The following is a 27,732-nucleotide window of genomic DNA, read 5'->3' on the forward strand; positions in this document are numbered from 1 at the left end:
TGCATAAATATCGGTAAATTCAATCAAAAGAAACATTATGTAACTCTGACCTTAAAGTAAGCTAATCATTTTGTTGGTGCGTTTAATTGTAAAAGAGGAAACTGCACCTGTGTCATTCGCACACGTGTTCTTGCGTCTGGTTAACGTCAGTTGAGCTGCTATGATCTGCCAACAGCTGTACACAAGAAGTAAGGCTTGTCTTATGGCGCCGTCACACAGAAGCAGCTATGTTTCACAGTCTAGTGCCGCACAGCATGGCGAAGGATGTCAACACATGCAAAGCCTGACCACCTTCTGTCCTCCTCTGAAAGTCTGCTCTCCTTCACGTCCTGTTTCTTTTTCCTTGGAATATTGTACTTACAACAATGTGGAACCACTCAGATATGAACAGAATATTATGCACAATTACTGTAATTACCACTTGTGGCAGCAGAGGCCGCTGTTGCCTCCGCTCAGTACAAGTTGACAAGTGTTGCATTAAAGGTTGTTTTAAATGAAACTGGCGTTGGACTTTTACATCACAGGAACACATGATTATTAGTGTTATCGTTAAGGTTACTGCGCTGGTTTTGTGATTCATTTTAAGGGCTGTGAAATGTTTTTGCCAACAGACAAAACACTCATCAATGAGCATGGATTAACATTGAGTCTTTCCATGGCATTGAAATCACATTGGAAACACAAATCCTAAATGACACATCAATGGTCACGATCCCCTGGTTCTTCATACATTTTTTGAAGACAGAATCACTGCTAAAATGTTCGTCCATCATCTTTCTCTTGCTCCTGCTACAGGCGGTTTATGCTGGAGCTGATCCCAGCCGTCAATGGGTGAACGGTGGGATACACCCTGGACGATTATTATTATTATTATTATTATTATTATTATTATTATTATTATTATTATTATTATTATTATTATTATTATTATTATTATTATTATTATTATTATTTTAAATACAGCTTTTAATAAAAATAACCTTTAACCTTGCAGCATCATGTGACTGGAGGTGGAGGGAGGGACAGCAATGCAAAAAAAGTGTCTGTATAAATTTGACAAATTGGCCTTAGCACACACTTTCTGAACACTTTTTCTCTTGTGCATTCACCAAGAGCCTATTCAAATGGCAGAAAGAACAGTACATGTCATATAAACACAGCCTGGAAACACCTCAGTACGTGAGGGAGGACATCATTTCCCTGCCAGAGCAAGCGCCACTTTACATGTCTGCATGAGATCCAATCAGCTTGACTAAAGCACAGACATGATGTCACATTTCAGTTCCCCAAAAGCGTTTGTGTAACTCCATTAACTCAATAATGAGGTCAAACTTTTGGGCGACTGACTTCAGAATGTTCCACCTCTGTTACTGAGTCTACAGTGAGTCTGTGAGTTTGTTTGTCAGTTTACGGTGTTAACGTTGCATGTCACTGCTTTGTTTTTATCCTACTTCTTCGAAAGCATTTCTGGCCAAATGTTTTGTGATGTGTTTGATTTTTGAATATTAAATATCTTACGGGCTTGTACCAAGTAAGACTGTCACTTGAGAGAGGTTAAATTAGACAATATGAATCTAATTAATTAGGCAACAACTTCACTAATGTCCGGAATCAATACGTATAATATCATATTAAACACTGCAGTTGTTTTTACACAGTTGACTTACTGTCCCAACATTACCTTTTTTTGTCTTCAGTCAGACCATGTTATTTAGTCTTTTTATATTTACAACCTCATGCTTTCACTGGAATAAAACCTTGTGAAGTAGTTATTTTGATGAACGCTTACGTTCATAAGTGTTTTAAGAAAAAATAAGACACAACAAAAATGTTTTTTTGTGCACACTCAACACAGCAGTCATGGATTTTGGTATTTGGATATAAAAACAGCATTCAGTCGACAGAGGTGTGTTGTTCGTGCTGTCAAGCTGGCTTCACATCAATTGAACACAGGATCTGTTGGTCTGAAGCCCCGACAGGTGTTTCTCCTGAACTGTTTCTACGGCATTTGGCAATTCCATTCACCTGCAAATGCACAAGCCTCATCAGTCTACAAACATCATGAGCCTGAGGTACCGCTTTAATATCATGAGTTCAAAATTACTTTGAAATAGACAAAAATATTGCCAGTCTTCTCATACTTCTGAATACAATAATAATAATACCTACACTGAATACCATAAGTTACAAAACAAGAGAATGAAAAGCGTATTATCCACTACTGTACAAAGGCATTCATCAACAATAGCATTAATATGAATGTGTTCCATTTTTGTTGTTGAACTGTCAAAGTTAAACTGGTCGAGAAAAAGAGAGAAAAAAACAATGTCTCTACATGGGCCTTATTCCAGTGTAGTAACCTGTGTAACTCACTGCAGAAAATATTATAGACACAGAATCATGATGTGCTCATACTTAATGCAAATCTCTTGTTAGATAATGCAGTTACAAAGTGTAATAACACAGTGCAAACAAGGTGCTCAATTGAAACGTAAGATTATACCTTAGAAATTGCAGCATCTCGTGAGAAATGTTTGAATACATATCAATGTTGTTTGTCATATCATTGTTTACAATAAATGCAACATTTTTCCATGGTTATTACACAACAATAAGCCACTGCCTGATGTGACTGCATTTTTGTTATCCTTACGGTCATTTACAGTGCTGCCATAAGTAGAAAGTTGTTGTATACAGTTGTAGAATTATTTCCTCGGTATTATATCCTGTGTAAAACAATAATAATAATAAAAAAAGAATAGAAACTGTTTTCACTCATGTGGAGGGAAAATCTGTGTCCAGTGTCACTGAGGGTGGAAATGAACCAACACATAAATTACACTCCTGAAGCCCTTCCCGATGCACTACTTCGACCAGACAGGGCTGCAACACAGGTTTGCGGTCAACGGTAGAACACTTTCTGTTGGTCAGGGCAGATCAGCTGTGCTGCATCTGATGCACCTGCACTGGACATACCTGCATCGGACGTACCTGCATGAGTTCACTGAGTACCTATTAGAATTAGATAGAGGTGTTGTATAAAGCCTGTCCGGTATTGCTTTGTGTGTGTGTGTGTGTGTGTGTGTGTGTGTGTGTGTGTGTGGTTGTGTGTGCGCGCGCACGCGTGTGTGTGCAAGCGAGCACATGAGTGATTTGTGTAGGCCTTGATGTCCAAAAACAGGGTTGCTATCCCACAGCTACACACACACACACACGGACACACACACACACACACACACACACACACACACACGCATTATCTATAAACATGAGTCCATCTATGTGTGCTCTGAAGGCACACATCATGAGGGAAGTCAGACTTGATTCGTTTACACACACCACACTGAGTTTGGCAGGAAGACAGCTCAGTTGTCTGTGATGGTGGAAGAGGTCTGAATGCAGGGAATCTCATGTCATGTCTAACACAGGTAGGTTCTCTACAATTTCTGCATGGCATGAAAATTCTTCTGGAAGATTTAACCCTTCAGTCGTACATGTTGGATATTAACTCAGTGGTTTGTATAAATCTCAGTCATTGACTTTCACCAAGGACCTTATCATGGACAGACCCCATTTCCCAGCTGGCCTGTGTGTCCAGTCGATGGGGGCATCAGTGATGTCACTCCAGATCAGAATGACTATTGAGAAATGTCCTTTAATTCTTAGTTTCAAGAGTCACTTTGCTGACAACCTGCTCACAGACTCTGTTTCTCTGTTCAGCACTTCTCTGTGCAGTGAGTCACTTTGGATCAAAGCATCTGCTAGTAACATGACAATATTTGGGGGATTTGGCAGCTTTGGCGCAGTTCTTTGTGTCGTAACAGCAATTATTTCCACATGACTTTCAGCATCCCCAAGGGGGGTTAGTTTTTTAAACTGAGGAAAGGTGGGTGTTTTGTGTGTGTGCATGTGTGTGTGTGTGTGTGTGTGTGTGTGTGGGAGGGGGGTTATTATGATACTGCTGCCAGTGGGGCAGCTCTCGCAGCTCTACAAGTCAAACAGCAGATGGCACTGAGGCACAGTTCTCAAGTGTGTGTGTGTGTGTGTGTGTGTGTGTGTGGTGGGGTGATCAGTTCAATTCAGGAAACATCCACACCAGCTGACCTAAAGGCAAGATAAGAAAGTTCCTCATAGTTTTAAACTACATAGCTTGGAGAGATTGGAACCAGATGCAACAAAAAAGAAAATGAGCTATGCACTTTGAGCAGAAACAGAAATGGGGTGATGAAGTGTCTCATCTGTCTGATGTGGAGGACAGCAGTGGGTCAGGGCAGGTGAGATGAGTAGACCAAGCAAGACTTATTCTATGGCTCTGTCTGAGATTTTGGCAGCTGTGTCTCTAGCTGGCTTCCTCTATGAGCCGAGCCAGTGTGTCTCTGAGCTCTGTCAGCTCGAAGATTTTTCCATCCAGTAGTTCCAGCAGCGTCCGCAGGCTCTTCCGGAAGTTTTCCTGCTCCTCCTGGCTCTCCTCAAGCCGCTGCTCAGCCCCCTGCAGCTGCTGCTCCAGCACCCGACTGCGCAGCTCCGTGTCCTGGAGAAACAGTTGCATTGTTGTTGGCATATTTGTGTCATGGGGAGGGTTTAATAGCTGAGTGTGGGGTTTTCTTCTGGGGCGCATGATGCAGCAGCTTCACGTTCTTTGTGGGAGACAGAGGACGCGCTTCAGCTGCCATGAATCACTGGATGGACATGCAAGTTTGGACTTTTTAGCAGCTAATCGCTCCTCTTTGATAGTACCGCCTCAGTACATTCATTACATGCACATGTTAAAGGACAGAGGCTGTGGTATTGTGCGGACTGTAATGTCTATCAAGCACAATTGTGATTGTGATGTTCCAGATAAAACTGAATTGAACTGACACTGTGTTGTATCACTCACCTCAAGTTTCTGAGTGAGGGTGTCTTTCTGCTCCATCAGGTCGTTCATGTTTTCCAGTTCTTCTTTCAGTTTTTCCATTTCCTGGAGGGTGAAAAAACATATAACTATAAAAGGCTGGGTAACATGAATACAAGGTGCCTTTGCATGAGCTTTATGAATTCAAGGCAGGTAAGTCTCCGTCTTTGACACACACACACACGCACCTCCTCTTTATCTCGTAGGGTTGTCTCCAGCTCCTCTATAGTTTGGTTGAGTTCAGTCTTCTGGGATTTGATCGCAGGGGATTGGTTGCTCTGGCACTCAAGCTCAGTCACCTACGCGTACACATGTGGAAATACAGATGGGAACAATAGAACCTTAAATCTTACTCTTTCATTCATTCAAGAACCAATTCTACTTCACCTAAACTCCCAAATGCGCTTTTTCTTCTCTCCTTTTCCATCCAATCCTCCATCTTGACTTCACACTCCATGTTCCACTCACATATGAATTCCTGCACCTGCTGGCTCGCTCACCCGTTTGTGTAGTCTCTCGGCCTCTTCTTGGTAGGCAGCCAATTGTTGTTTCCACTGTTTGACGTTTGCTGTGGACTCCAGCAAAGCAGCCGTTAGCTTGGCATTGTTCCCCTTTAATGCCTCCAACTCAGCCTCCCAGTGTTTTGTCATGGCGGGGCTGTAAGACATAAGGACATACATACAATCAGTCAAATGATGTAACAAGCAAATGTTAAGTGGAGGGAAACTGCATCTCTTTGAAGATTTTAAATAGGGTCTACAGCGAGGCACGTACAATAAAAGGAAAGGACAAGCTGCAGCAGGCACTCAGGTTGGAGCTTGGAACCTCCTGACCAGTAGCAGTGAAAGCAACGGTCTGCCACATAGGTTGTAATCTGGGATTATATCCTCTCAGACTGGCTGAAACCTAATCTGGTCCAGCTACTTACAGATGAGATGAGAGATACGGGGAAAATGATTAAATGTAAACGAATTTCATGGTAGAGAGGCTGGTGGGGGGTGGTGGAGCTGGAGAGGCACTCAGATGTGAGCTTTGAAATTGATAGATGAGTGCTGAAGTCTAATATTACGTGTGTATATTCGACTTTCTAGAGGGAAAAGGCTTCCACTGTGCGTCTTGCCTGATAGATGCGAGCACGGCAGACATTCAGAGGATTTACAAAATACCCACTCCCCATCTCTCGCATAATGTTTGACTTGGACGGGGAATGTATGAGAGACCTAAACGTTGTCGAGCACCATCATTGATCATGTCAAGTACCCTTGAAAAGGAGCTCCTACTCTCTCACACACTTAAAAGTCATTCCACACAGACACACACACACAAAGAGAGGGAGAGAGACGGAGAGAGGGGGAGAGAGAGAGAGAGAGAAAAGCACAAAAGGAAGCTTAGCTCAGTCGAAGAGTGACGAGGATCTGAGTATGACCAACAAAGTTTGTGGCGCCCCCTCACTGACATACACACACGCTGAAGAACTCCACAATGCCAACACCCACTCTATGAGCTGTAAAGGAGAGAAAGCCCTGATCTAATTCACTCAGGACTCCCACGGCGACTTAACTTCTTACACAACAGCCACCCCCTCAGTGAGTGCAAGTGTGTCTGTGTGTGTGTGACGCACAGGAGGGAGACGACACTTCATCCTACACATATGAACTGATACACAACCACACACACATACACACGGCGATGCTGTCACTGAGGCTCACAGCCCCACCGATGTATAAACCCTACACACCAGCACGGAGAGCAGGAGAGCGGGCGAGACGTCAAGATGTGAAGATGGAGACAGACGGAGAAAGCGAGGGAGAGCGACGGAGGGAGAATTAGAGAAGAGAAATGAGTGCAAGATGTTTTGACACTGGTGTTCGTCTTCATTAGATGAAGACTGGCTGAAAGCACAGTTTTGGCCGAGGACAGAGCAAGGCTGAAGGTGTGTGAGACACATGGAGGGTAAGTTAGCTGCTGAAAGACTCGAACTGAGGATTATGTGAATATTTTTGATACAATATTTGTATTTAATCAGCTATTCATTATTGGAGTTGTTAGCTAATTTTTGGATTTTATCATAGCTCCTATACTTCTGACACAGAGAAATAAAAATAAATTATTTCATTTTAAGTGCATGTCATCAAAGATATGCAATTTCAACAATTTTGCTGCTGATTCAGCAGATTATTTTATCATTACTGTGTTTAATATTTTGCTGTGTGATTTAATTCTGTTACCGGTCCCAACTTTATGGATTAAGAGTTTTTGTTTTTAATTTTGATGATGTTTTCTTGTTTTTCCAGTTTGAAGTAAGAATACTGACTGAATGCTGTACCCTGCTGCTAATACACCATCATTCTTAAATAAAACATCAGCACTCTGTTTTGTGTTTTTCTGTCTAACAAATTGAATTCTCCTCTCATGACATACACTTGTGTGGCACCGACAGCTTTTACAGTACTCCTGCTGTTGTTTTGAACGCTGTGTGACGTCAGGTAGGTTCTTTTCCTCACAGAACCCTTCAAGAAGCAAGTAGGAAAGAGCAGTTGCCATGGCAGCACCAAAGGAACGAAGACGGTTGTGGCACTGTGACGTCTGGTAGCTGTGCCGTTCACTCAAGCCCACCAAAAGAAGCGTATATCCTCCAACACAGGAAGACCATTCACACAAACCGAAGCAGCAGAAACAGAAGGTCTTCCAGTCACAAAACCATTCAGAGCCAGCTCACTGAAGTGCTGCCAGACCTGCCTACAACCTTTAATATATAGAAGAGCAGCTCTCACAGCTCTGCATGCAGCGGCCTCTCATTGGCTCCCCTCCTCTGCCCTCTGCACCCACACACCTGCCTACACAGCTCCGCAGAGCGCAACGCTGGCATGAACGTTATGGAGACAAATCATCATCTAATTCCAGACACACGGCAGAGACAAACCAGCACAATTGAAAATGCTGTGTTTCTACACGGTGGTCTGTACAACCTTCACGAAAACCTCAAACTATTTCATTCATCGCCTTGGGCTGTGAAATAGACAGCAGACGTACACAAGATATCCTCGCTAGTACTAGGCTGGTTCCTTGCATCTACTTTGGTTGCATATGGGATGTGACAGCGAGGTTTGCTTGCTGTGCTTTCCAGCGCAAATACCAAGAGTCGACCCTGTCTCCCACGCATACAGCAATAATAGACATCAGCTGCAGCATGCAGTGGGCGTCTGCTCTCCAGCCTGCTCTCTCTGCATAGAGATTCTGGATATCGTTAAAGAGTTTTGTGATGTAATATGAGGGATTTCTAAGCATTTGTAAAATGTTTGCCTTCATTGGCATATATGCTTAATAACAATTTGTATTTGTCTCATTTAATATATAAGAAAGGTGAATATTTCCACTCAGACACCAAACGTGGAGCAAAAAGAATGATAATGCATTAAACAATTGATTGATATCTTTAATTAATAAGATTCTCAGCCAGAGAAAGAATAAAACGAGTGGCAAAAGATTACAGAGATTACAAACGTGTACAGTCGACACCAGGTGACAGTGGATAACAGCAACATTTCCTCTCCGGAGAAAATAACAGTTCACTCAAAGGACTCAACTGATTGGCTTCCCGCTCAGTTTTGGAAGCATGTATTTATTGTTGAGTGTGTGTGTGTGTGTGTGTGTGTGTGTGTGTGTGTGTGTTTGTGTGTGTGGCGAGAATCTTTCAATGACTCATGTCCAGACTTTACACAATGCGCCGCTCTCTCCATCATACTCTGTTATGTTTTGGACACATTCGGCTGTGGTCGTCTATCATGCTCTTTCTCAGCCTCCCACTACTCAAAGTGTGTTATATAAGTCTTGGATGAACACTTCGTCAACACCTTTTACAACCGCACCTCTTTGGGCCACGACACAAAGCAACAGAATTTATATGGCATTGTGACCTCTTTATCTTACACAATGTCATGCATCAGTGTTGACTCCCACAAAGAATATGGATGATCCTTTTCACTATCCAGTCTGCTAACAGGCGCAAACAGAAGGAACAGCATTATTGTTGCATGCATAGAGGTGACACAATCACATTATTTAAAATGCAACAAATAACATACAAGATTAGAATTTAAAGACATACAACTATAAATATATGTGCGTTTATAACCAAACATGCTCAAATTTAAGAAAATAACTTAGCTTGGATAATATCGTCTTCTTGACAAAAGTTTAGAGTTACATCTTTTGCTGGTCCAGGTGAAGGGAAGAGTGCCTGACTGGCATTATGTCAAGAAAAAGGTGCACCAATATTTCTTGCCCATCTTATTAAGAGTTAGTAAACAGGCAGACCCTCCCGTCACAATCATCGACCATCAGTCACAATCAGTTCTATGCCTGAATTTTGATAGTTTTGCGTAGATATGATGAATCAGTGGTCAGGACTTGTAATGATCCCTATCAGAAAGAGCAGACCCGACAAGTCTTAAACTGCTCCCTAGAGGGAAGGACACGAGAAAGCAGTGATGAATAGAAGGAGCGCACTAACATGCTGACATGAGAACCAAAAACATATTCATATGCGCACACAAAGGAAAAGATAGAAAAAGGAGAGCTGAGAATTGTTTGCCTCAAATGAACAATGAAAACGGAAAGGCACAGAATAGAACACCAACTAACTACTTTAAATCTATTTCAGTACGGTTCGTGTGTGAAACGTGAGCACGACCAGTGGACACACTGTTACATCTGGACTGCAGCACAGGACGCGACATAAGACCATAACGTTGGACGTACCTGTGTGCAAAGGCCAAGGCGTTCTGTGATGGTTCTGGTCGTGTGTCTGAGTTCGGAGTTGTGTCGCAAAGTTCGTCTGTGCCGTTGATGTTCTCCATGGGCGGGGTCACCGGGGTCAGAGGTGAGGCGAGCTCACCTGCTGGAGACTCCTACAGGTGAGATAGGGTCAAAAACATTTTTTAGAAATATTTTATTGTCCCTAATGCTGCAAGTTTTTAAAATGAAAAGATAACAACAAATAACACATATCAACGTAATCAATATCTATCTATCTGGTCGATAATGATAATATATTTAAACTAATAAATAATAACAAACAAATTCTTATTTATTCATTCATTCATTTTCTCCGGTTACGGGTCACGGGTGTGCTGGAGCCTATCCCAGCTGTCAACAGGGGAAAGGCGGGGTACACCCTGGACAAGTCGCCAGCTCATCGCAGGGCCACATGAAAGACAGACAACCACTCACGCATGCACGCACACATTCACACCTAAGGACAATTTAGAGTGACCAATTAACCTCAGCATGATTTTGGAGGTGGGAGGAAGCCGGAGTACCCGGCGAGAGAACCCACGCAGACACGGGGAGAGCATGCAAACTCCACATAGAAAGATCCCAGGTGACACAGTGGTGTGGTGGTTAGCACTGTTTCGCTTCCAATTTATTATTATTATTATTATTATTATAATTTTTATTATTCTCTGTTTACTTTTTTGTCCTTCTTGGTTTGTGAGTGCTTATTTTTATTACAAAAGATACAAAAAACGGTTCTAATATATAATTTAATCTAATGTCTCTAGCATGTCTATTTTCTATTTAAATATATGAATTATACATTTTCTACTGAAGTTACTCTTGTTAGAAGAGATGTCACAGGGATAAAAAATAATTTCGATCAGCCTTCGCATTTAAGGACTTTACACAGCAATGGAAGTTTCTGTGCTCACCCATCAGTGTGTTAGCAAGCAGTCCCACATGCCTATAAGCCAGTGAATAGCTTATTATAGAACCGGGGAATTGAAGAATTACAAATGAATGCTTATCTTTATATCCCATACCACCGCAGGTTGATATGACAGACAAATCATTTGACTGCTGCACATACATGAAACAAGGCTATTAGGACGCCTGCACATCCGAAAGGACAAGAAAGAAGTCGGTGATAAGACTCTTCGTGGAATTCTGACCATCAGTGCTGCGACAGAAGGGCATTCTCAACATTAATGACGGTCCCTATAAGTGTGATAGAAGCAAATGCGCAAGCAGCCTGCAACCCCCGAGGAGAGCGCGGCTGTCCACTTGGCTTCATTAAAAACACCCTCTGATAGGAAGTAGAAGGTACTGTAACATCCCATGTGAGTTGCAGTGCTAATAGTACCAGTAATCAGCTGCATCACGGCAGGGGGCTGCTCCTCTAGCCTCCATAATGAACAGACCAGGACATGAAGCCTGTTAACAACCTTTAGATTAAAGACGAGAGTTCTCCAGAGATTCTCCTCTGAATGAGGCTTTTCCCCCTCAGATGCCGTTATAAAACACTCTATTATTCGCTCTCCCACACAAACATATACCTCACATATAGCCTATTAATGTTCTGCAATTTATGTCTGCACAGAGCTTTGTTTATTTCAGCACATGCAGCAGATGCAGTGCTGCATGCAGAGAGCTAATGCTGCCTATTAGCGTTTATTAAGCTGAGGTATGAGACGGGCTCTCCCAGCGGGTTCAGCCAGGGTGGAAAGTTACTTTAGCCAAGAACAGTGCTTCAGTTAAACAAACACTATCTTGCCAGCTACAGTGGTTAAAATGCTTCGTACACATCGGTCCATTATAACAAATACATTCGAATTTTCTTGAAACATTTCATTTTTAAAAGTCAAGCTGAGTAGCAGAGTTACGTTTTATTGAAAAAAAGGCAAGAATCATTATGTACTGATGATTTAGTCAAGTAGTCATTGATATTTGATCACAAAGAACAACCAAAAAGAGAAAAAAAAAACAATAAATGCTAAAGAAAATATTATCTGGTCGAATCATTGTACAAGAAGTCTCTCAGTGAATGTACCTGGGAAGGAGATGTGGCCATTTCCATCTTTTCTTGACTTTTCTCTTTAGCGAGCCGCGCGGCTTCTTTATACTCAGCAAATTTCTCAGCAAACTGGACACAGAAGAAAAAGAATCAAGTGAAATTCATGCCATTTTTATCATCAACATGTGCACGCACACACACATGCACAGATCGGCGTGTCATGTTTCGGTTGTTGAGAAGCTGCCAATAATGACCTGCAGCTGAACCTAGAAAAGAAGGCCCTTACCCGTAATACCTCCGCAGAAACATGAGCAAACTAGGTCACTGTCGACCTCTCTATAACAGACATGCACACAGAGCAAAGCAGGCCGCTATTGTTGTTCTCCTCATTCACGTTTTCTTTAATCAGAAGCTGCCAGTGGCTGAAGTTGATCTGTGGGTTTATTTTTGCAGCTGATGCATCCAGCAGGCCTGAAGTGGTAAGCTGAGCTCAGCTAATGAACTTTGAGGAAAGGAAAAAACACACTGGCATAAACATGCAAGCACACATCCAGAATGTCTCTCTACGGTGCGGTTCATTACCAACGTTGCTCTCACAGTGTTTTGCAATAAGTTTGGATATACAGTCCTGCAGAGGACGGAGTGGTGGGAAAATAAAATTGACACCTCAGCTGGAGACGGTCTCATGTCTGCATTAGCAGAGTAACTCAATATCCTCTCACTTCAGTGCAATTTAATAGCTCTGGTACAGTTATCGGAATGCAGCAGTTCCTTCTGTAAGTGCTTCAGAAGTGAGCTGCTCCTGCAGCTGTCTGAGGAGTGAATCTGATTATCTCGCGCCAAAGAAAAATGACAGGCAGGTGAGTGTTTTTATCTGAGCACCTCTCCGAGATGCTTCCTGTTTCAGTGCAAATAGTACTTAATACATTCGCAGTGAAGTTTGATACTGCGAGAAAGTAAATGTTTCCACTGATATTTGGCATCTAACAGGAGACAGAAGCTGCTGTCATGACATTCTAACAAAGCTCAAAACAAGAGTGTTAAATAATAATGTGAGTAGAAATCAACTTGGTGGAAGATGAATTAAAGCAGTGCACAGTTTCAGGGTGACATAATAGTGCTGCAAATCCACACTAATTTAATCAATGTACAACTTTTAAAAAGATTCTTTAATTTCTAGTTGGAATCAAAACCTCCCAAATAAGCTATACGATCAAAAGCACACAATTCAGACACAGAGCTGTTTTACAGAATTTTTACATAGTAGTCACGTCAGATTTTATTTGTCACACGCCAACTCTCACAGTTAAATCAGTCTCTGTTGCTTCGTGTGTGTGTATGAGTGTGTCCGTGTGTGCTGTCAGTGGGTTTGCACTGAGCCGCCCCGGTTCATGTCAGTGCTTAATCATACTGCAGAGGAGAGAAAACACCACCTACACCACACGTTTCACAAAAACAGCAAACAAAAAAAAAAAATCCAGATTCTTCCAGAGAGAGCAAAAAGAGGGAGAAGAAAGGAGAAAAGAAAGGGAGCTGGGGAGCGTGTGGGGGGTATACCTTGGCTAGATGATGCTCTGTGGAGAATCCCAGGCCGTAGACAGTGTTGGCTCGACTGTCCGCCCACTGGCCAAACTTCTGTGAGGTCTTTGTGAACGTCATGTTGGGACTGATGGTGCTGTTAATTATTGCCTGCAGGACAGAGGAAACCCACTTACTACATATTAAATTAACTTTATTGCTGGTGTGTGCAACATGAGCGCATGAGGGAGAGTGTGTCGGCAGGAGAGCCAGAGAAGGTAATTATTTCCGCCTCAACGGACTCGACATCAGCATATGAATGAAACATGTATGTATGTGGAGCACAGCATGAACATCACGTCATTCCACCTACATCGTTCTGCACCCCAACTATAAATCGTGGCCATCAATGTCTCTGTCTTGAACTCTGTAAACATTTCCTTACTGTACAGTGTGTGTTGTATTAGTGAGTGAATGATACCTGGCTTCCACAGGCACACACATTGCAACACTGACATCCATGTGTGGCGAGAAAGCCACTTAATGTAGACAGACACACACACATCTAAAAATTGTGTCAAATACAGAATTAGAAAGTTAGTGAGGGCAGGTTGATTTAAAAAACAACAATTGTCGGTGAAGTATAAATGTAGCAAAAGCTTTTAAGTAGAATTACAGTGTCCAACACCGTCATTTTTGAAGCATACTGTGTACTGTTGTGACCTAAAGATCTATAGGGCTCGAGAGCCACTTTCAGTGTAGTAGGTCGTTGTTTTGGTAAAATCATGGTGAAAAAAAAATTGATGAAAAGATCACTTAAACAGTCTTTTAAATTTAGATTGTATCTTATGTAATAATTTCTTCTGTTAAGTAACTATAAAGGAGAACAAATTATTATTATGATCAGTCAGTCCTGTTGTGTAATTCTGACTGGTATCGCTATGGGTTTGGGGGGGTTACATTTGGTCACCATGGCTGTTACACAATGGTGAAATTCATTAACTGTATATTGAGTGTGATGATGTGAGAGGTGCCAAATTGGAAAGTGTTCACACACACGTGACTACGCCCTCCTAAATCTGCAGTCTAACTTAGCTGCCATATTTTACCATTTGACATGTTTCGCCTGATTTCGTATGTTTTTACCTTGGTGCTCTTCTGCTTCGGTTTACCACATTTTCTCATTTACAATTTGTCTGTCCATAATTAGCAGTGAGCATCCATGTGTGTGAGAAGTCTGTAGCTCTGTAAACATACTCCACCTTTAGTCAGGTCAAATATGGGATATATTCTGAAACAGCTGCAGTGCGAACAGATGCCCATCACACAAATACAGTAGTGACATGCACAGGTTTGCCCAGGGGAAACATGAGGCATCAACCTATGATTGTAATTCTTTTTAAAGACATATTTCCACATTAGATTCCAATGCAACCCGTATTACCAACATTAACTGGCAGATCATGCTGTCACTTACATTTCCAACAAGGTTATGTGATGCCTGATGAAGTAATTAAACTGAAAACATCTGGAACATCTTCATAACACCATGTATGAATTTAACAGAGCCCGGCTTTAGGGATTTGTTCAAAATTTGTGGATGAAGGATGCAGCTATCAGCTCACCTTGGTGCCATCCAGGCTGATGATACGGTACACATTGCGTGTGCTGTCATAGAAGTAGGAGACGGTCACGGCATGCTTGCTGGTGGGCAGCCAGTTCTTCTTGGTGTTAGGGTCAATTTGGAAGACATGGGCCCGTGTGCTGTAGATGGGCTGCTCCCTGAAGGGGACGAAGAAGAAGTGGTGAACCTCTTTGTGCCGCAACACCAACGTCTCACCGAACCCACCCCCGGCACCAAAGCTGCCGTCGCCTGTGGTGGAGTCAGATCGCCCTGACAACTGGATCACAAGCTCGCCATCCTCCATAGTCTCAGCTCAGAAACAGAGATCATAGGACCACTACATAAACTAATCGCCCTGTGCGCAGATACACGCACAGACTTGAACTTTCAAACTCGAGTTCCCTCTTCCACCTGACCTTTACAGACCTCACACATTATCCAACACTAAACTAAAGACATGCAGCTCTTCAGCAGAAAGTCGTTCTCCCTTTGCAGGTCAGCGCTGTCTCTCCATGTTCTGATATGGGAATGCCTGCAGCAGTGAGAGAGGGTCACACAGGGGAGAAAAGACAGGGTTTGAGGCTAAATATAGACAGTAGGCCATGGTTTACTGCCAGAGACACACCCCTCAGGACTGCAGTTTCCACACAGACTACATGTGCATAGATTAACACACACACTTGACCAGACGTGATGGCATTATAAATCTGCAATAATGTGCCAGTGTATATGTGGATTTATGTTGCTGTAGCTTAAGTGTGCTAAATCAGTACATGAGCAAAGCTCCACGATGGAGTTGGCTGAGACGATTTAATGCCTAATGACCTCTCCAGGACACTCCAAGTGTTTGGATTCACCCCTGGTAGTGTTGGGAAAGAAATGAAGGTCATCTTTGCTCCACTGGCCAGTCTTCCACACATACCCTTCATCCATTTATGTCTCATTCCTCACATCAAGCCCGCACATATTCCAGTATTGTTGGAACTTTTTGGGTAATATCCACAGTCAGTGTACACACACAGACACACACACACACACACACACACACACACACACACACACACACACACACACACACACACACACACACACACACACACACACACACACACACTCAAAGCGCAGGGTGCAGGGGGAGATATTCCAGTCTGGCAGTGCTGGCAGAGCAGGAGATAGAGAAGTGCTTACACTGCACTGAGGGGTGATGGGGGACATCAAAGGCTTGCTGTATAAATGAATATTAAAATTCAGCAGTGGTACCCCTCCTGTGTGATTAGCCCAGACTGGGAAAGACAGAAAAAAACAAAACAAAACAAGAAGACAGGGAAGTTAGACAGGGGGAGAAATAAAATGATGTGGAATGTGAACAGTATGGGAAGTCGGGAGAGTGAATCTGGGATGATTAATGCTGCTCCACAAAGCTGCTTGTGGAGAGCTGGGTGCGAATTATCATAATCATCGACAGCAGAGTATGTGGCGGAACTGTGAGTCATTTCAACTCTCTCACAGCGCACATCACACAACCACGGCCTGTCTGTATGATCTGTGCAAGAGCTGCTTGGCAACTCACATCTTTTTTCATTGGCTAATTTGACAAAGCTGTGGCAAATGTTGCCCAGCTGAATGTGCATCAAATACAGCATTGCTTTGATTCTAACATGAATGTGGGTGACAAAGAATTTTGTTCCAAAATGACACCCACCAGTTGTGAAAAAAAAACAACAAAAAACTAAAAAAGAAAGAACAAAATATGAAAATGAAAAATGAAATGAGTTTTAGGTTCAATGCTGCTATCTTTTTTCATGTATAATAATTTACATAAGTGCCTCTGGACTCAGACAACAGTTGCCTAAAGGTCAGTCCAGAAATTATTGATCATCTTGCACCTGAGCAATGATTTAGCAACTGGGAGACACACGGGCACCACTGGGGATCCACTGGGGCATTAAAAGTAAATTATGTGTAGTGGGTTAAATGTATATGCATATAGCCGGCTGTCAAATTAACCCTGTTATAACATAGAGAAGGAGCAGAGAGAGTGAGAATAATTGATGTGGGGTACAAAAAGAGGATAAAGAAGAAAGTGTGGAGGGTGAAGAAGAAAGAGAGAGTGAGGAGGAGGTGTTTTGCATGCAGAGTGTGCTCCCTGACACAAGGGCAGCTGATGGAACGTGAATGTTAAAACACAAAGAGAACAGGGGGAAGGAGGGCGGGACCGCAGAGAGAACGTGATGGATGTAGGAGAAGTAAGTGAGCTGATGACCATTTTATAAGAGGAGGAGGATGCAGTGGGAGTGCTCTCAACCCCCTGCGTGGTGTAAATAATTACGTGACGTAATGTGTTGCTCCAAGCAGGAATATGTTTCCTCAAAGTTATTGCTGTCGGTAGAATACTATGAAAAACAATATAAAACTTCAAAAATCAAATTTATTTCTCACTAAAAATGTCCTTGTGCAAACCCAAAACTTTTCTCTATGAATCTGAAACTTTGTTAGTGTTTGCTGTTGAAGTAAGTTATGGGACAGGACAGGGCAGAACAGGCATGCTGAAAGATGAAGTCTCAGTCTCTCACACAGTCTGGAGTTAAACTCCAGTGAATCATCAGAGATCTAAATCCCTCCATCGCAGTGCAAGTATCTGAAACCAAAGACTTTGAAACGCCAACACAGAGAGAGATGATCCAAAGCACACTGCATCTCTCCATCCCAAACAGATGGATGGATGGATGGAAGGACTCAGTCCTCCCATACCATCTACATCTAGCTACATTTATGAGGAACCTGCGTTGGCCTTTAATTATTGGTATTGATAATGTGTATTACAAATGTAAATCGGTATTATAACTAAGGATGACACAATTCCAAATGAGAAATTAAGAGAATTACAAGCAGATGTGATTTGCATGAAAGAAAATATTAAATTATGTTTTTTCATGTGGACTGTGTAAAAGTGACTTCACTCCACGGTAACGACAACAATATCACGCATTCTGGTATTTCCATGAAAACAAGTTAGTGATGAATCACCCTCATGCATGAATCATGCATGAATAATAATCTAATCTTCAACATAAACCCAAACAGCATATTGCCAATTTTTAAGCACTCAAATATTGCACAAATCTTATTTCATGGGAGCTAATGTCGTGTAAAGACGAGACAAACTCGCCCCTGCTCCCATGTAGTTTATACCACATAAACACACACACACACACACACCTTTGTAGCAACAGGTATTACTTATATTATATGCTTCAGCAGTCTGAAGCACAGATGTGCACACTCATGGTGTGACAATGTGTCTAAACAGCATTTTATAAACCTGAAGGCGACATTTTATTTTCTAATTGACTGTGTCCCCTTTAACTGTGCAGCTGTCGCTCTGTCCGCAGGCACTGGCAGTGAAACAGGCACATAATGTGATGGTTCATCACAAGATCTCACTTTCCCTTGCCACCTCCACCCCACCTCTCGGGACGTTTTCCCTCCTTCAAGAGTCTTCCATTAATTAGAGAGAGTGGAAAGTGAGTAGATCTTGTTTTAAGTAGAGAACGGTGATTAATGAGAGAGCTCCCTGCTGCTCATCTACTGGAAGCACCTTGACCTGAGTTGTGCCTGTGAACACACACATTTGCTCCCATTCACACACACAAGCAGACAAACTAAATCCATCTATGCATGGATTGTATTTGCCCAAGGAAGTGAGAGTTCGCCCGCAAGAGTGTTGCTCTCCACTGCATGTCCAACACAAACGTTCTCGGCTGTTCCTTTTGCATTAGAGATTTGACATGGGAACTCGGGGCTGAAATACGACTGAGTGGCGTTAATGTGACACAGGCAGCCTGCTGACCTGCAGCTGTAATCATCTTCCTTCAAATATTCAAACATTTACACAGGAGTAAACGTGTATGCCGTTGTGTGCTTGGAATCGCTGTTGCTAATTTATTCCATTGTGGATCAATTGACTCATTGAGTCAGTTGCATAACAGTAAGTTAGTCACCGGTGTGGCAGTGGAGAGCTGAGGCTGAGTAGGAGACCGTTGAATGATGTGCTGCCCACAGTGTAGGAGGTGTGAGTGGGAGCCTGAGAAGCCTCCTGTGTATTATTAATAGTTAATGCAGGAGTTTGGCTGCTGCCTTTAAATTGAACGATGTCTGTGCAATATTGTTAACCTCCTGCTGTGCAAATAATGACAAAGAACGGCAGGAGACAGTTGTTAATGGATGGCAAGGTGGGGTGGAGGAGTAACCACCGTGCTTGAGGTTATAGGGCATGCAGATGACGACCGTTGTGCACATGAAGGCATTTTACAGATGGGTGCTTGTTGTGGAAGCTGTGTGAGGTCCCCGTGCTGCCATGGAGACATTATGACACTCCGTCACAAGAATATCATGCAGCACTGAAGCTACTGACATTCCTCTGCATCAGTCATTGCACAATTCCCAAACCTTTTCTCGAGCAGGACCTGGAACAGGATGTACAGAGCGTCACATTACACAGATGAGATGAGAATTTAAGATTTTTTCTGAAGAAATGCTGTTGTTCCACATGCCCTCATTCTGAATTACATAACTGTCTATAATGTAGGCTGGTAATAAACAGACAATAATAGCTGGTAACTGTTTTCCAGGTAGGAGGTTTCAACTTTGGTGGATTTATTGAGCACAACCACAAACCCCTGTACACCCTGGATGTGGTACTTGGGGAACAAATGCACATTAACGTGCTATTAGGATCCAAAAAGTTTGACGATGGAAGAAACTTACAGGATCATCATTCATGCTAGGCCCTAAGTGTTTTTGTCTGTTCAGAAACCAATCGCCTTCTGGAGATAAATGCTGCTTTCCATGCTATTTTGTGCTTGTGTGAGACCAGCAGAGGACTTCTCCACTGCACAGCCTGGAGTATCTTAACCACTGGAAAGACAGAGCCATACATTTACATGCATTTCCTTGTCGTTAATGTGTGATGGGGGATGTGGTTTCCATGTAAGTTCAAGCCAGTGTGAGTCAGCTTTGGCTGAAATAATGAGAGAAAATCAGGGACGGGAACTCTGAAGGGTGATAAGAATCACACTTACCCCATTGTGGCGGATGACATGGAGGGCGACACTTCACCACTGATCCCTTTGACTAGAAATGAATGAAGAAATGAATGTGGCGTTGAAAAAGGCTCTGCTCTCTATACGACTGCCTCCTCTGGATTGCTGTCGGTGCGTCTGCGGGAATTTGATGACAACTGCTCCATCCCCCTCGGCTGTCACTGCCTGGATTCACACATAGATGTCGGTCAGCACATGGCACCGACACCAGATCTCGTGCGTTTGGAGATGCAGCAGCAGCAGGAGAAGAAGATGATGAGAATGAAGAAGGAGAAGAACAAGTCCAATGGAGATCGGACAGGCGCCGTGCGGTTGTCGTGTAAATTACAGATCCTCGCTGGAAGGGTGGAGGAGCCGCTGCCTGAACTGGGAGAGACAAGCCTCATCCAGTGGATAACGCACAGCATCACACCGTCACCCGCCTCCCTCCATCTCATTACCATAGGCGCACTGGCTACACCCCCAGACTGTTTCACACCCACTGTTTGTGCTTCTCTTTAACTCAGCTCATCTGCAGCTTCGCCTCTCCATGTGCCTCTGTAACATCCATTCACCTCCACAGCTTCCACCTCTGTTTATCAGTTTTATATCAGACATGCTGCATTTGCTGCCACATTGGCTGTGTTCTGTGATCTGTCCTCTCATCACAACCCTGCTGCACCGGACCCTGCTCCACATCTGCCTGCATGCGCTCTCCTCCCACAGCTGTCGCTCGGCACTCGCTATTGAGCCTCCTACGTCACGGTACCGGCCTCCGCAGTGACGTCACCCAGTGCACTCGAGATTTGATGCTTTGTTTTACATAAATGTAGTTTATTGATAAGCATCATTCTGCCCTAGAGCAAAGGGGGACAAAATGTTCTCATGACGTTCTATCTATCACTTCTATCACAACATGTTGATCAGTACGACTTGATTTAAATGACACAGACTCTCCATGAATTATTTGGAGCCTGTCAATAAATCAATGGTGTTTCAGTGTTGTTTGACACCAGTGAATAACAAAGCTTAATCTTTGTTTTGTTTTAAAACAGGCCGAATCCTTCACCACTTGGGATATGGGATGACATGGTTTTCCGTGCGCTGTGATCAAATAACTGGAGCATTGTGGGATATTTATACACACAAACCAGTCATCATAATTCAAGCCTGAGACAAGCGATGCAAATAACACAAACATGCAGCTGAGTTTAGTTTATTTTGCACACAATTAAAAATTGGAAAACCATGACAATAATGTGTTACTGTACAGGAAGAGGCAAAATAGCCGAAGTGGCCTGTGTGGAGTTGCTTTGTGTTCACTTGCTTCGAGTTATTTCATCAAACATCTTACTTGGTAAATGTTAAATCTCACTTTCTCTGTTTTAAATATATATACCTTCAAACACACTTATGTCAAAGGTTTACAATTTGTTCTATGTTTGAACAAATACATTCATGAGCACCTCTGACCCTAAGGGTTTTTTTTATAGAATGCAAAGTGAGATCTTTCGCATTTTAACTGATCCAAAAGGAAACTTTGGAAGATATCTCTGACTATGCTGTAAGTAGGGCTGTTCAAAGGGGCCTAATTAACTCTCATTTGACAAAGGATTGACTTGGCTGTAAAGAAAATTATTTGTAATGCTTGAAGAGGTTTGTAATGTTTTAAATGTCTTGGGTAGTCTGGAAGGGTGTTAGTGGGGAGCCGACAGGAGCGCCATGCCTTTACATGTCAAGCTATGATACTGTTCTTGGCTATGGGTGTTTTGGCTCTGATGGCCAAAACGCTGTTTAGAGAATTTGATGTTTTTATGTTTAAGGTGCACTGAGTTTAGTTTGTAGTACTGGGTCAGTTCTGAGCCAATGTCTCAGCTTCTTACCTTTGTCCTTGCTAATGCAGGAACTACACTATCACCTACTTTCCAGAAAAGAAGAATAATTGCAGAAATATCTTAACAGTGTAAGGACTTTGCTTGGAGAAGCAATAGAGACATGATCTGAAAATAGGAAAATGTGTCACAGCATATAAATTCTGTGTTTGTAACACAACTTTTTGCAATACTGTGCCCAACATGTGCAAGAAGAAACGAGACAAAACAGGGTTATAATTTGTTATGACTCAACAGCTTAAACGGCTGTGAATGAAAGGCTTGCTCAGATTTGTGATATATTTATCTTTATGTTGAGATTCAAGGGACCAGGCTGTGATGCCCTGCTTTACTGGGTCCCTGGCCATGTTGGAGTTGGTGAAAAATGAAATAGCAGACTCCATAGCATAGTAAGGTTAAACAAATAAAAAAGCTGATGTAAATGTCACTGGGAAGGGTGGCATTGAGGTGAATGATTAAAGAGGGTATGATGAGAGCGTGGCCGAAGTTATGGCAGAATGACAGCTTAGGCTCAGTCACTCACATTGTTGTAAAACACCCACTGGGCTGCCTGAGTATGGAAGTCCAGAAACAGTCAAACAAATGCCAGAAATAAAAGGAAGTACTTTAGAAAAGAGTGTCATAATTTCGTAGTGCAGATCTCTCCTGAGCCATAATAAGAACTATCTGTGGAAACAACAGCTGTGATTGAGCTCCTGCAAGCCACAGCTCTATGGGTCATTTTGACACAAACCAAAGGTAACTGACCGCTTTTGACCTGTTGAGGGCAGTAGAACGCCTGGTAGAGTCTACACTGCCGAAACCCCAGAAGAAGAAGCAGCAGCAGCAGAAGAAGAAGAATAAGAAGAAGAAGAAGAAGAATCGCGTTACACGTCACTACAATGCGGAAGTGTTTCCCTGTTTTGTTGACATGTGAATCTACTATGTGTGAATTCATCACGTGTGACAGAAGAGTTTGATCAGGTAAAATGGTGCAATGACACGTATCAATAGATATCCTCTTCACATACATATTCAAACCGACCGTTTTCATCCGCAATTATACTGCGGGTGTTTGAGTTGGAAATCCTTACGAGCTAGCGTCTGTTTGCTTGTCACATACGGCAGGAACGCGAAGTTTCAGTTGGCTCGGGAACACCAATTATCTTCGTGGTGACCGCAGTGCTTCTGTCATTCGTGTTCGGTCGAACTTAGCGGAGTTGATGCCAAAGCTGCTCGAAGAGTCGCGGCATGTTTCCACGCAGCTCTGCGCCGAAGGGTCGACCCGTCCACAGCCCCGGTTCTCCTCCTCAACCCCCTGTGAGACGCTACTACGACCACAACCCGCAGACACAGGCTGGCGGGACCCGGTGAGAGAGCAGCCCAGCGATGTGTTTGACGCTGTGCGTTAAACGGCAGCTTGGTTTAACGTTGTTTATGTGATACTACTGCGTCCAGTCATCAGTACAAGCCCTGGTGCCGATTTTTTCCGTGTATGAAAGTGAATTTAGATTCATGAGTGTTTGTGTTTAGACTAAAATGCAGATGTTGGTGTATCTGTGAGATCCAACATGAGGCAGTGAACGCAGCATGAAGTTCGGATGTATTTGTAGTATTAGTGTTATTAATATTAGTATTATTGTAGTATGTATTATTTAGCCACATAACTCTAAACTAGGGATCCTGAATGTGAAAAGTTACTTTGGTATCCTCTGTGTCTAATACCTGCTTGTGTCACCAACTAGAGACTTTGTATGTTGGCCTTAAAAAAACAGTTACTGAAAACTAAGCTAACTAAACTCAACTAAGGTTGAGTTGTCTGAATCTGCTGTGTGATTAGTTTAGGACCGCAGCACTACATCATCAAGATTTTTATCACCCGACTGACAATTTGTTTTCCTGTGTAGTAACATGTATCCAGATGAGTTTGATGGTAATTTGGGGCCTTATCCGAGGAGTCTACCTGCATATGAATGGAAGCCAACGCCACCCATCCCTGCTGTCCCTCCTCCTCCTCTCCTCACACGTCAGCCAACAGGCGCAAGTATGTAATTCACTGCATACTAGCCTGAGAATATATGTGTTATTCTCATCTGCATTTATTGACCATCTGCGTGAATCATCTCTGACATGAGCTCTTGATCATTCTGTTTTTTTCCAGGAGGCACCGTGACGAATATGACCTGAATGTTGTAAAGCGCCAGCGCTTTGACTCGTCTTCCCACACAGTGAGAGGCTCTCCTTTAAATGACAATTCTCCTCCCCTTCGTCACCCTCAACAAGCAGTGGCCGGTCCATCAATATCGCCTTCCACTCCGAACCTCTCTTCTCGGAACCCACACTCCCATCAGCATCCTCACTTGACCCCCGAAGGTTCCAAGAACCTGCAGTTTTATGCGAGGGACAAGGTATCTGCATGTGTTAGTGGTTGAGACATGTTAAAAATGGTTGTGTTTACTCTAATTGTGTATTGTATTGGTGCGCTCAGCTGAGTGATCAGATGGTTGAGCTGTTTGAAGCGTGCCAGCAGCAGTCTGCTGACTTGATTTGGAAGGAGACGTGCCGAGCTCGGCTGCAGCAGGACATGCAGCGTATCTATGCAGGTGTGTGTGAAGTACCGTGATGCCCTCGTTTGCCCAGTCGTGATCTTTAGACGACTTCTGTGTTTCTCACAGTGGCACGGCTTTACCTGACTGGATCTTCCATGAATGGATTAGGCTGCCGGAGCAGTGACGCTGATTTATGTCTGGTCATCAGTGGAAACGTGAGCATCTTGAGCATCTTTTGCTCTGATTCCAGAGCTTTATATGTGAAAGTTGAAAAGATACTCACTTCCCCATAATCACCTGTATGTGTTTTTCTGTTTCAGAAAAGACCTGATCCTATTCATGTGCTGTCTGACCTCCAGCAGTTGTTTAAATCCCTGTGTGAGTAACATTTTACCTCTTCGTAAGTTTGAAACACTTTTCAAACAAGGTTGTCATTACAGTCTTACTACTACTACTACTACTACTGATAGATAGATAGATTTTGATTTACACCATGTATTATTGATTGCTCCACAGAGACAGTCCACTGCTGATAATGTGGAGTTATATACACAGATCTGGCAATGACAAAGAATCCTTCAAAAGATTACTGGATCTCTAAGATTTCTGAACTACATTTAATCATCTGGTCCTTGTCCCAACATAAGCATTTCAAAACAAGTTATTTCAAGCTATTTTTCTAAAGCTGTAATGCTCTACATTCTCCACTTGGTGGCGCCGTCAGTTCAATGGAACATGTTTTTTTACAAGAGAGGAGACTGAAACTTTCATGTTTGTTTTCAGCGTATGTAGAGAGGACCCAGCTGATCAGAGCCAAAGTGCCGATACTCAAGTTCAGAGAGAAAAGCAGGTGGGAACGAACCTGCTGTTGAAGCCTGATTCTACCACATCAGCAGTCAGACCTTTGTGACATTATGATCATTTCATCATCCCTTCTTTAGTCATCTGGAGTTTGATCTGAATATCAACAACACAGTGGGCATCAGGAACACGTTTCTTCTGAGGAGTTACGCTTATGGTAATTTAATTATTTGTTGATCTCTGCTCAACAATCCATGTACCGGGTAATGATCAGCCACATCTGCTCAACCTGACAGGTCCGTATTTTTGTCAGCAGTAAAAAACAAACAAACAAAAAGAAAGGTCCTGGCTCACATCATGCTATCATAAGAAGTCTGTTTGTTTCAGCTGATGTCAGGGTACGACCCATGATCCTCGTCGTCAAGAAATGGGCGCGTCACAACCAGATCAATGATGCCAGTAAAGGAACTTTAAGCAGCTACGCGCTGGTGCTGATGGTGCTGCACTACCTCCAGAGTCAGTACACACAATCACACACACACTGACATCTTTCTTTTAATGCTCACGTGTGGCTCTGACTTGTTTTGTGTGTTTACTTCTGACAGCCCTGAGAGACCCAGTCCTTCCATCTCTTCAGAGGGACTTCCCAGTAAGTCTGGCATACTTTGCTCCTATCATCTGTCTCTTCGTGGTCTGCTTCCCTTGAACTTTACTTCTCCTGGCACAACGGATACTGTATATTGTCTGCAGCACACGTTGGATATTGGTTTCGTAATCAATCATGTCTTGATTTCAGAACTGTTTCAGTCCCATGTTGGACATTGACATGGTTCCAGAAGCACCCAAACACATCCCCTCCTACAACACAAGAAACCATTCGTCTCTGGGAGAACTGCTTCTGGGCTTTCTCAAATATTACGCCCGAGACTTCAGGTATCTCCCAAACACAACACGACAGGGGATGAAGTGTCTTTTTCTTTCTCTTGATCCTCCTCGGCTCCTTCACACTCTCCTTCCTTCATTGGGCATCCTCCTCTCTTGTTTCATGGTTGTAGCAGAGGGACAGCAGCAGCTGCGACCGTTGGCCTTCATGAACATGACTCACTGTGATGCCTGTGTTTGCAGGATGTATGTTATAGTGCCAGATCACATTTTACACAGACAAGCTTGACTGAGTTTGACTGTAATTTAGATTTGAGAAGAATTCTGTTATGTCAACAATAATAATGATAAAATATAAAAATATAATACTAGAAAAGACTTCCACCAAGCAGCTCATTCACACCCAATATGTTTTAATATTTTGATTGACACCAAATACCTAACTTATCTGCATCAATAGATTCCTTGACCATGAAAACATATCATTACCATTTGGAAATACAGTGATACCATTTTTAGTTCAATAGTTATTTAGAAAATGCACTATTTAGCTAATGGGAGTTTTCTTCTGGATTTATCTCCATCATATATAAATCACAAGTATAATTGTTGACATGTGCAGAGTCCTCTGTCATTCTGTGCATGCGTGGTTTCATCTCACCAAGCAAAACCCAGGGTGGGCTCGAACAACTCACCTTTCGGTTAATAGCCAAACACACAAACCGCTGCCCACAGAGACAGTCCACTGCTGATATTGTGGAGTTCTATCCACATATGCTGAAAATATTATAATGATGAATAATCCTTCAAATCATTTATTCCTTGTTCCATCAGTGTTTCCTGAACATATCATTAAACTTCTCAAGTTATTTTTCTAACAGACAGACAAATGCTGGCAAAAAACTGACCCAATCAAAGTCGTTTGAAAGATGAAAACGTACTTTTGATGATATGAAGAAGCCAGGCTGCTGTAAACGTCATCTGTCGAATCCCACGTGTGAGCCGAGGTTCAGTCTGAATTTCGTCTGTGTCATGCAGGTGGGATAAGCAGGTGATCTCTGTTCGAGAAGCCAAAGCTTTTACTAAGAATAATTCGCCTGACTGGAGAAACAAATACATATGTGTGGAAGGTAAACACAGCACCACCACGACTGGCGCATCGATGTGACAAATGTCTGGCTGCTGTGTATCCTGTGAGTGATCTTGAATTGTGTTTCAGAGCCATTTGAAAGACGGAACGTTGCCCGTGCAGTCCACGAGCAGGTCAAATTTGACGCCATTAGAGCTCAGTTTGCAGAGGTATGTCATTTATTGCTTTTGCTCTCAAACCCTCTGTTGGCCAGTGATGAGTTAACTCTAATCCTGCTTCTTCTCACCTCCCTCTGGCTGCACAGTCATGGCGGATACTACAGACGAGGAAGGACCTGAACTCCATCCTCCCTGTCAGAGCGATCATTAATAAGGAGTCTTCCCGGAGATAAGGGATTCCTCTAATTACACGAGCTGATGGGAAGCTACCTCAAGACAGGCTTTTCCCCTGAAAGGAGCCCTGCTGCCTACAAACCTCAGAGCCACAAGGAATCTGTTACTGGTCACATATTGTGGCGGCGCCTATTAGCAAACAGCTCTGCTGCTAGTTGACAAAGATGCTGACTCATGATGCCATCTGAAAAGAAAACAACAGCGTTAAAGGTTTCACAGGTCCGGTTTATCTCCACA

The 27,732-nt window shown here is 42.9% G+C and overlaps 2 protein-coding genes across 2 annotated transcripts; one reads left to right on the forward strand and one right to left on the reverse strand.

Annotated features, from left to right (window-relative positions):
• Positions 1–4,339: 4,339 nt before the first annotated feature.
• On the reverse strand, positions 4,340–15,133 carry LOC144742243 (homer protein homolog 1-like). The gene is made up of 8 exons (XM_078624715.1): positions 14,831–15,133; positions 13,245–13,376; positions 11,724–11,816; positions 9,656–9,804; positions 5,395–5,551; positions 5,083–5,193; positions 4,880–4,960; positions 4,340–4,531 (listed from the first exon to the last, which is right to left on the reverse strand). Exons 1-8 carry the CDS (start codon positions 15,131–15,133, stop codon positions 4,340–4,342), a joined length of 1,218 nt encoding a protein of 405 aa, XP_078480841.1.
• A 4,993-nt stretch (positions 15,134–20,126) lies between these two features.
• On the forward strand, positions 20,127–27,494 carry LOC144742244 (poly(A) RNA polymerase GLD2-like). The gene is made up of 14 exons (XM_078624717.1): positions 20,127–20,344; positions 23,047–23,151; positions 23,943–24,009; positions 24,270–24,384; positions 24,457–24,545; positions 24,651–24,708; positions 25,114–25,180; positions 25,272–25,348; positions 25,519–25,647; positions 25,737–25,780; positions 25,928–26,064; positions 27,052–27,143; positions 27,233–27,312; positions 27,408–27,494. Exons 1-14 carry the CDS (start codon positions 20,127–20,129, stop codon positions 27,492–27,494), a joined length of 1,365 nt encoding a protein of 454 aa, XP_078480843.1.
• The last annotated feature ends 238 nt before the right edge of the window (positions 27,495–27,732 follow it).

Source organism: Lampetra planeri, unplaced genomic scaffold (genome assembly GCF_965212315.1).
Source record: "Lampetra planeri unplaced genomic scaffold, kcLamPlan1.2.h2 scaffold_932, whole genome shotgun sequence".
Classification (NCBI taxonomy): domain Eukaryota; kingdom Metazoa; phylum Chordata; class Hyperoartia; order Petromyzontiformes; family Petromyzontidae; genus Lampetra; species Lampetra planeri.

What these genes read in the sequence shown, in the direction of transcription:
- LOC144742244 (XM_078624717.1), top strand. Translation starts at nt 20,127, where the DNA reads ATGGCACCGACACCAGATCTCGTGCGTTTGGAGATGCAGCAGCAGCAG. An exon ending in ACACAGGCTGGCGGGACCCG is followed by an intron (nt 23,152 to 23,942) that starts GTGAGAGAGCAG and finishes GTTTTTTTCCAG; the next exon opens with GAGGCACCGTGACGAATATG. An exon ending in TCTGAGGAGTTACGCTTATG is followed by an intron (nt 25,349 to 25,518) that starts GTAATTTAATTA and finishes TGTTTGTTTCAG; the next exon opens with CTGATGTCAGGGTACGACCC.
- LOC144742243 (XM_078624715.1), bottom strand. Translation starts at nt 15,133, where the DNA reads ATGGAGGATGGCGAGCTTGTGATCCAGTTGTCAGGGCGATCTGACTCC. An exon ending in CCGAGAGACTACACAAACGG is followed by an intron (nt 5,194 to 5,394) that starts GTGAGCGAGCCA and finishes GTGTACGCGTAG; the next exon opens with GTGACTGAGCTTGAGTGCCA. An exon ending in CCCTACGAGATAAAGAGGAG is followed by an intron (nt 4,961 to 5,082) that starts GTGCGTGTGTGT and finishes TTCACCCTCCAG; the next exon opens with GAAATGGAAAAACTGAAAGA.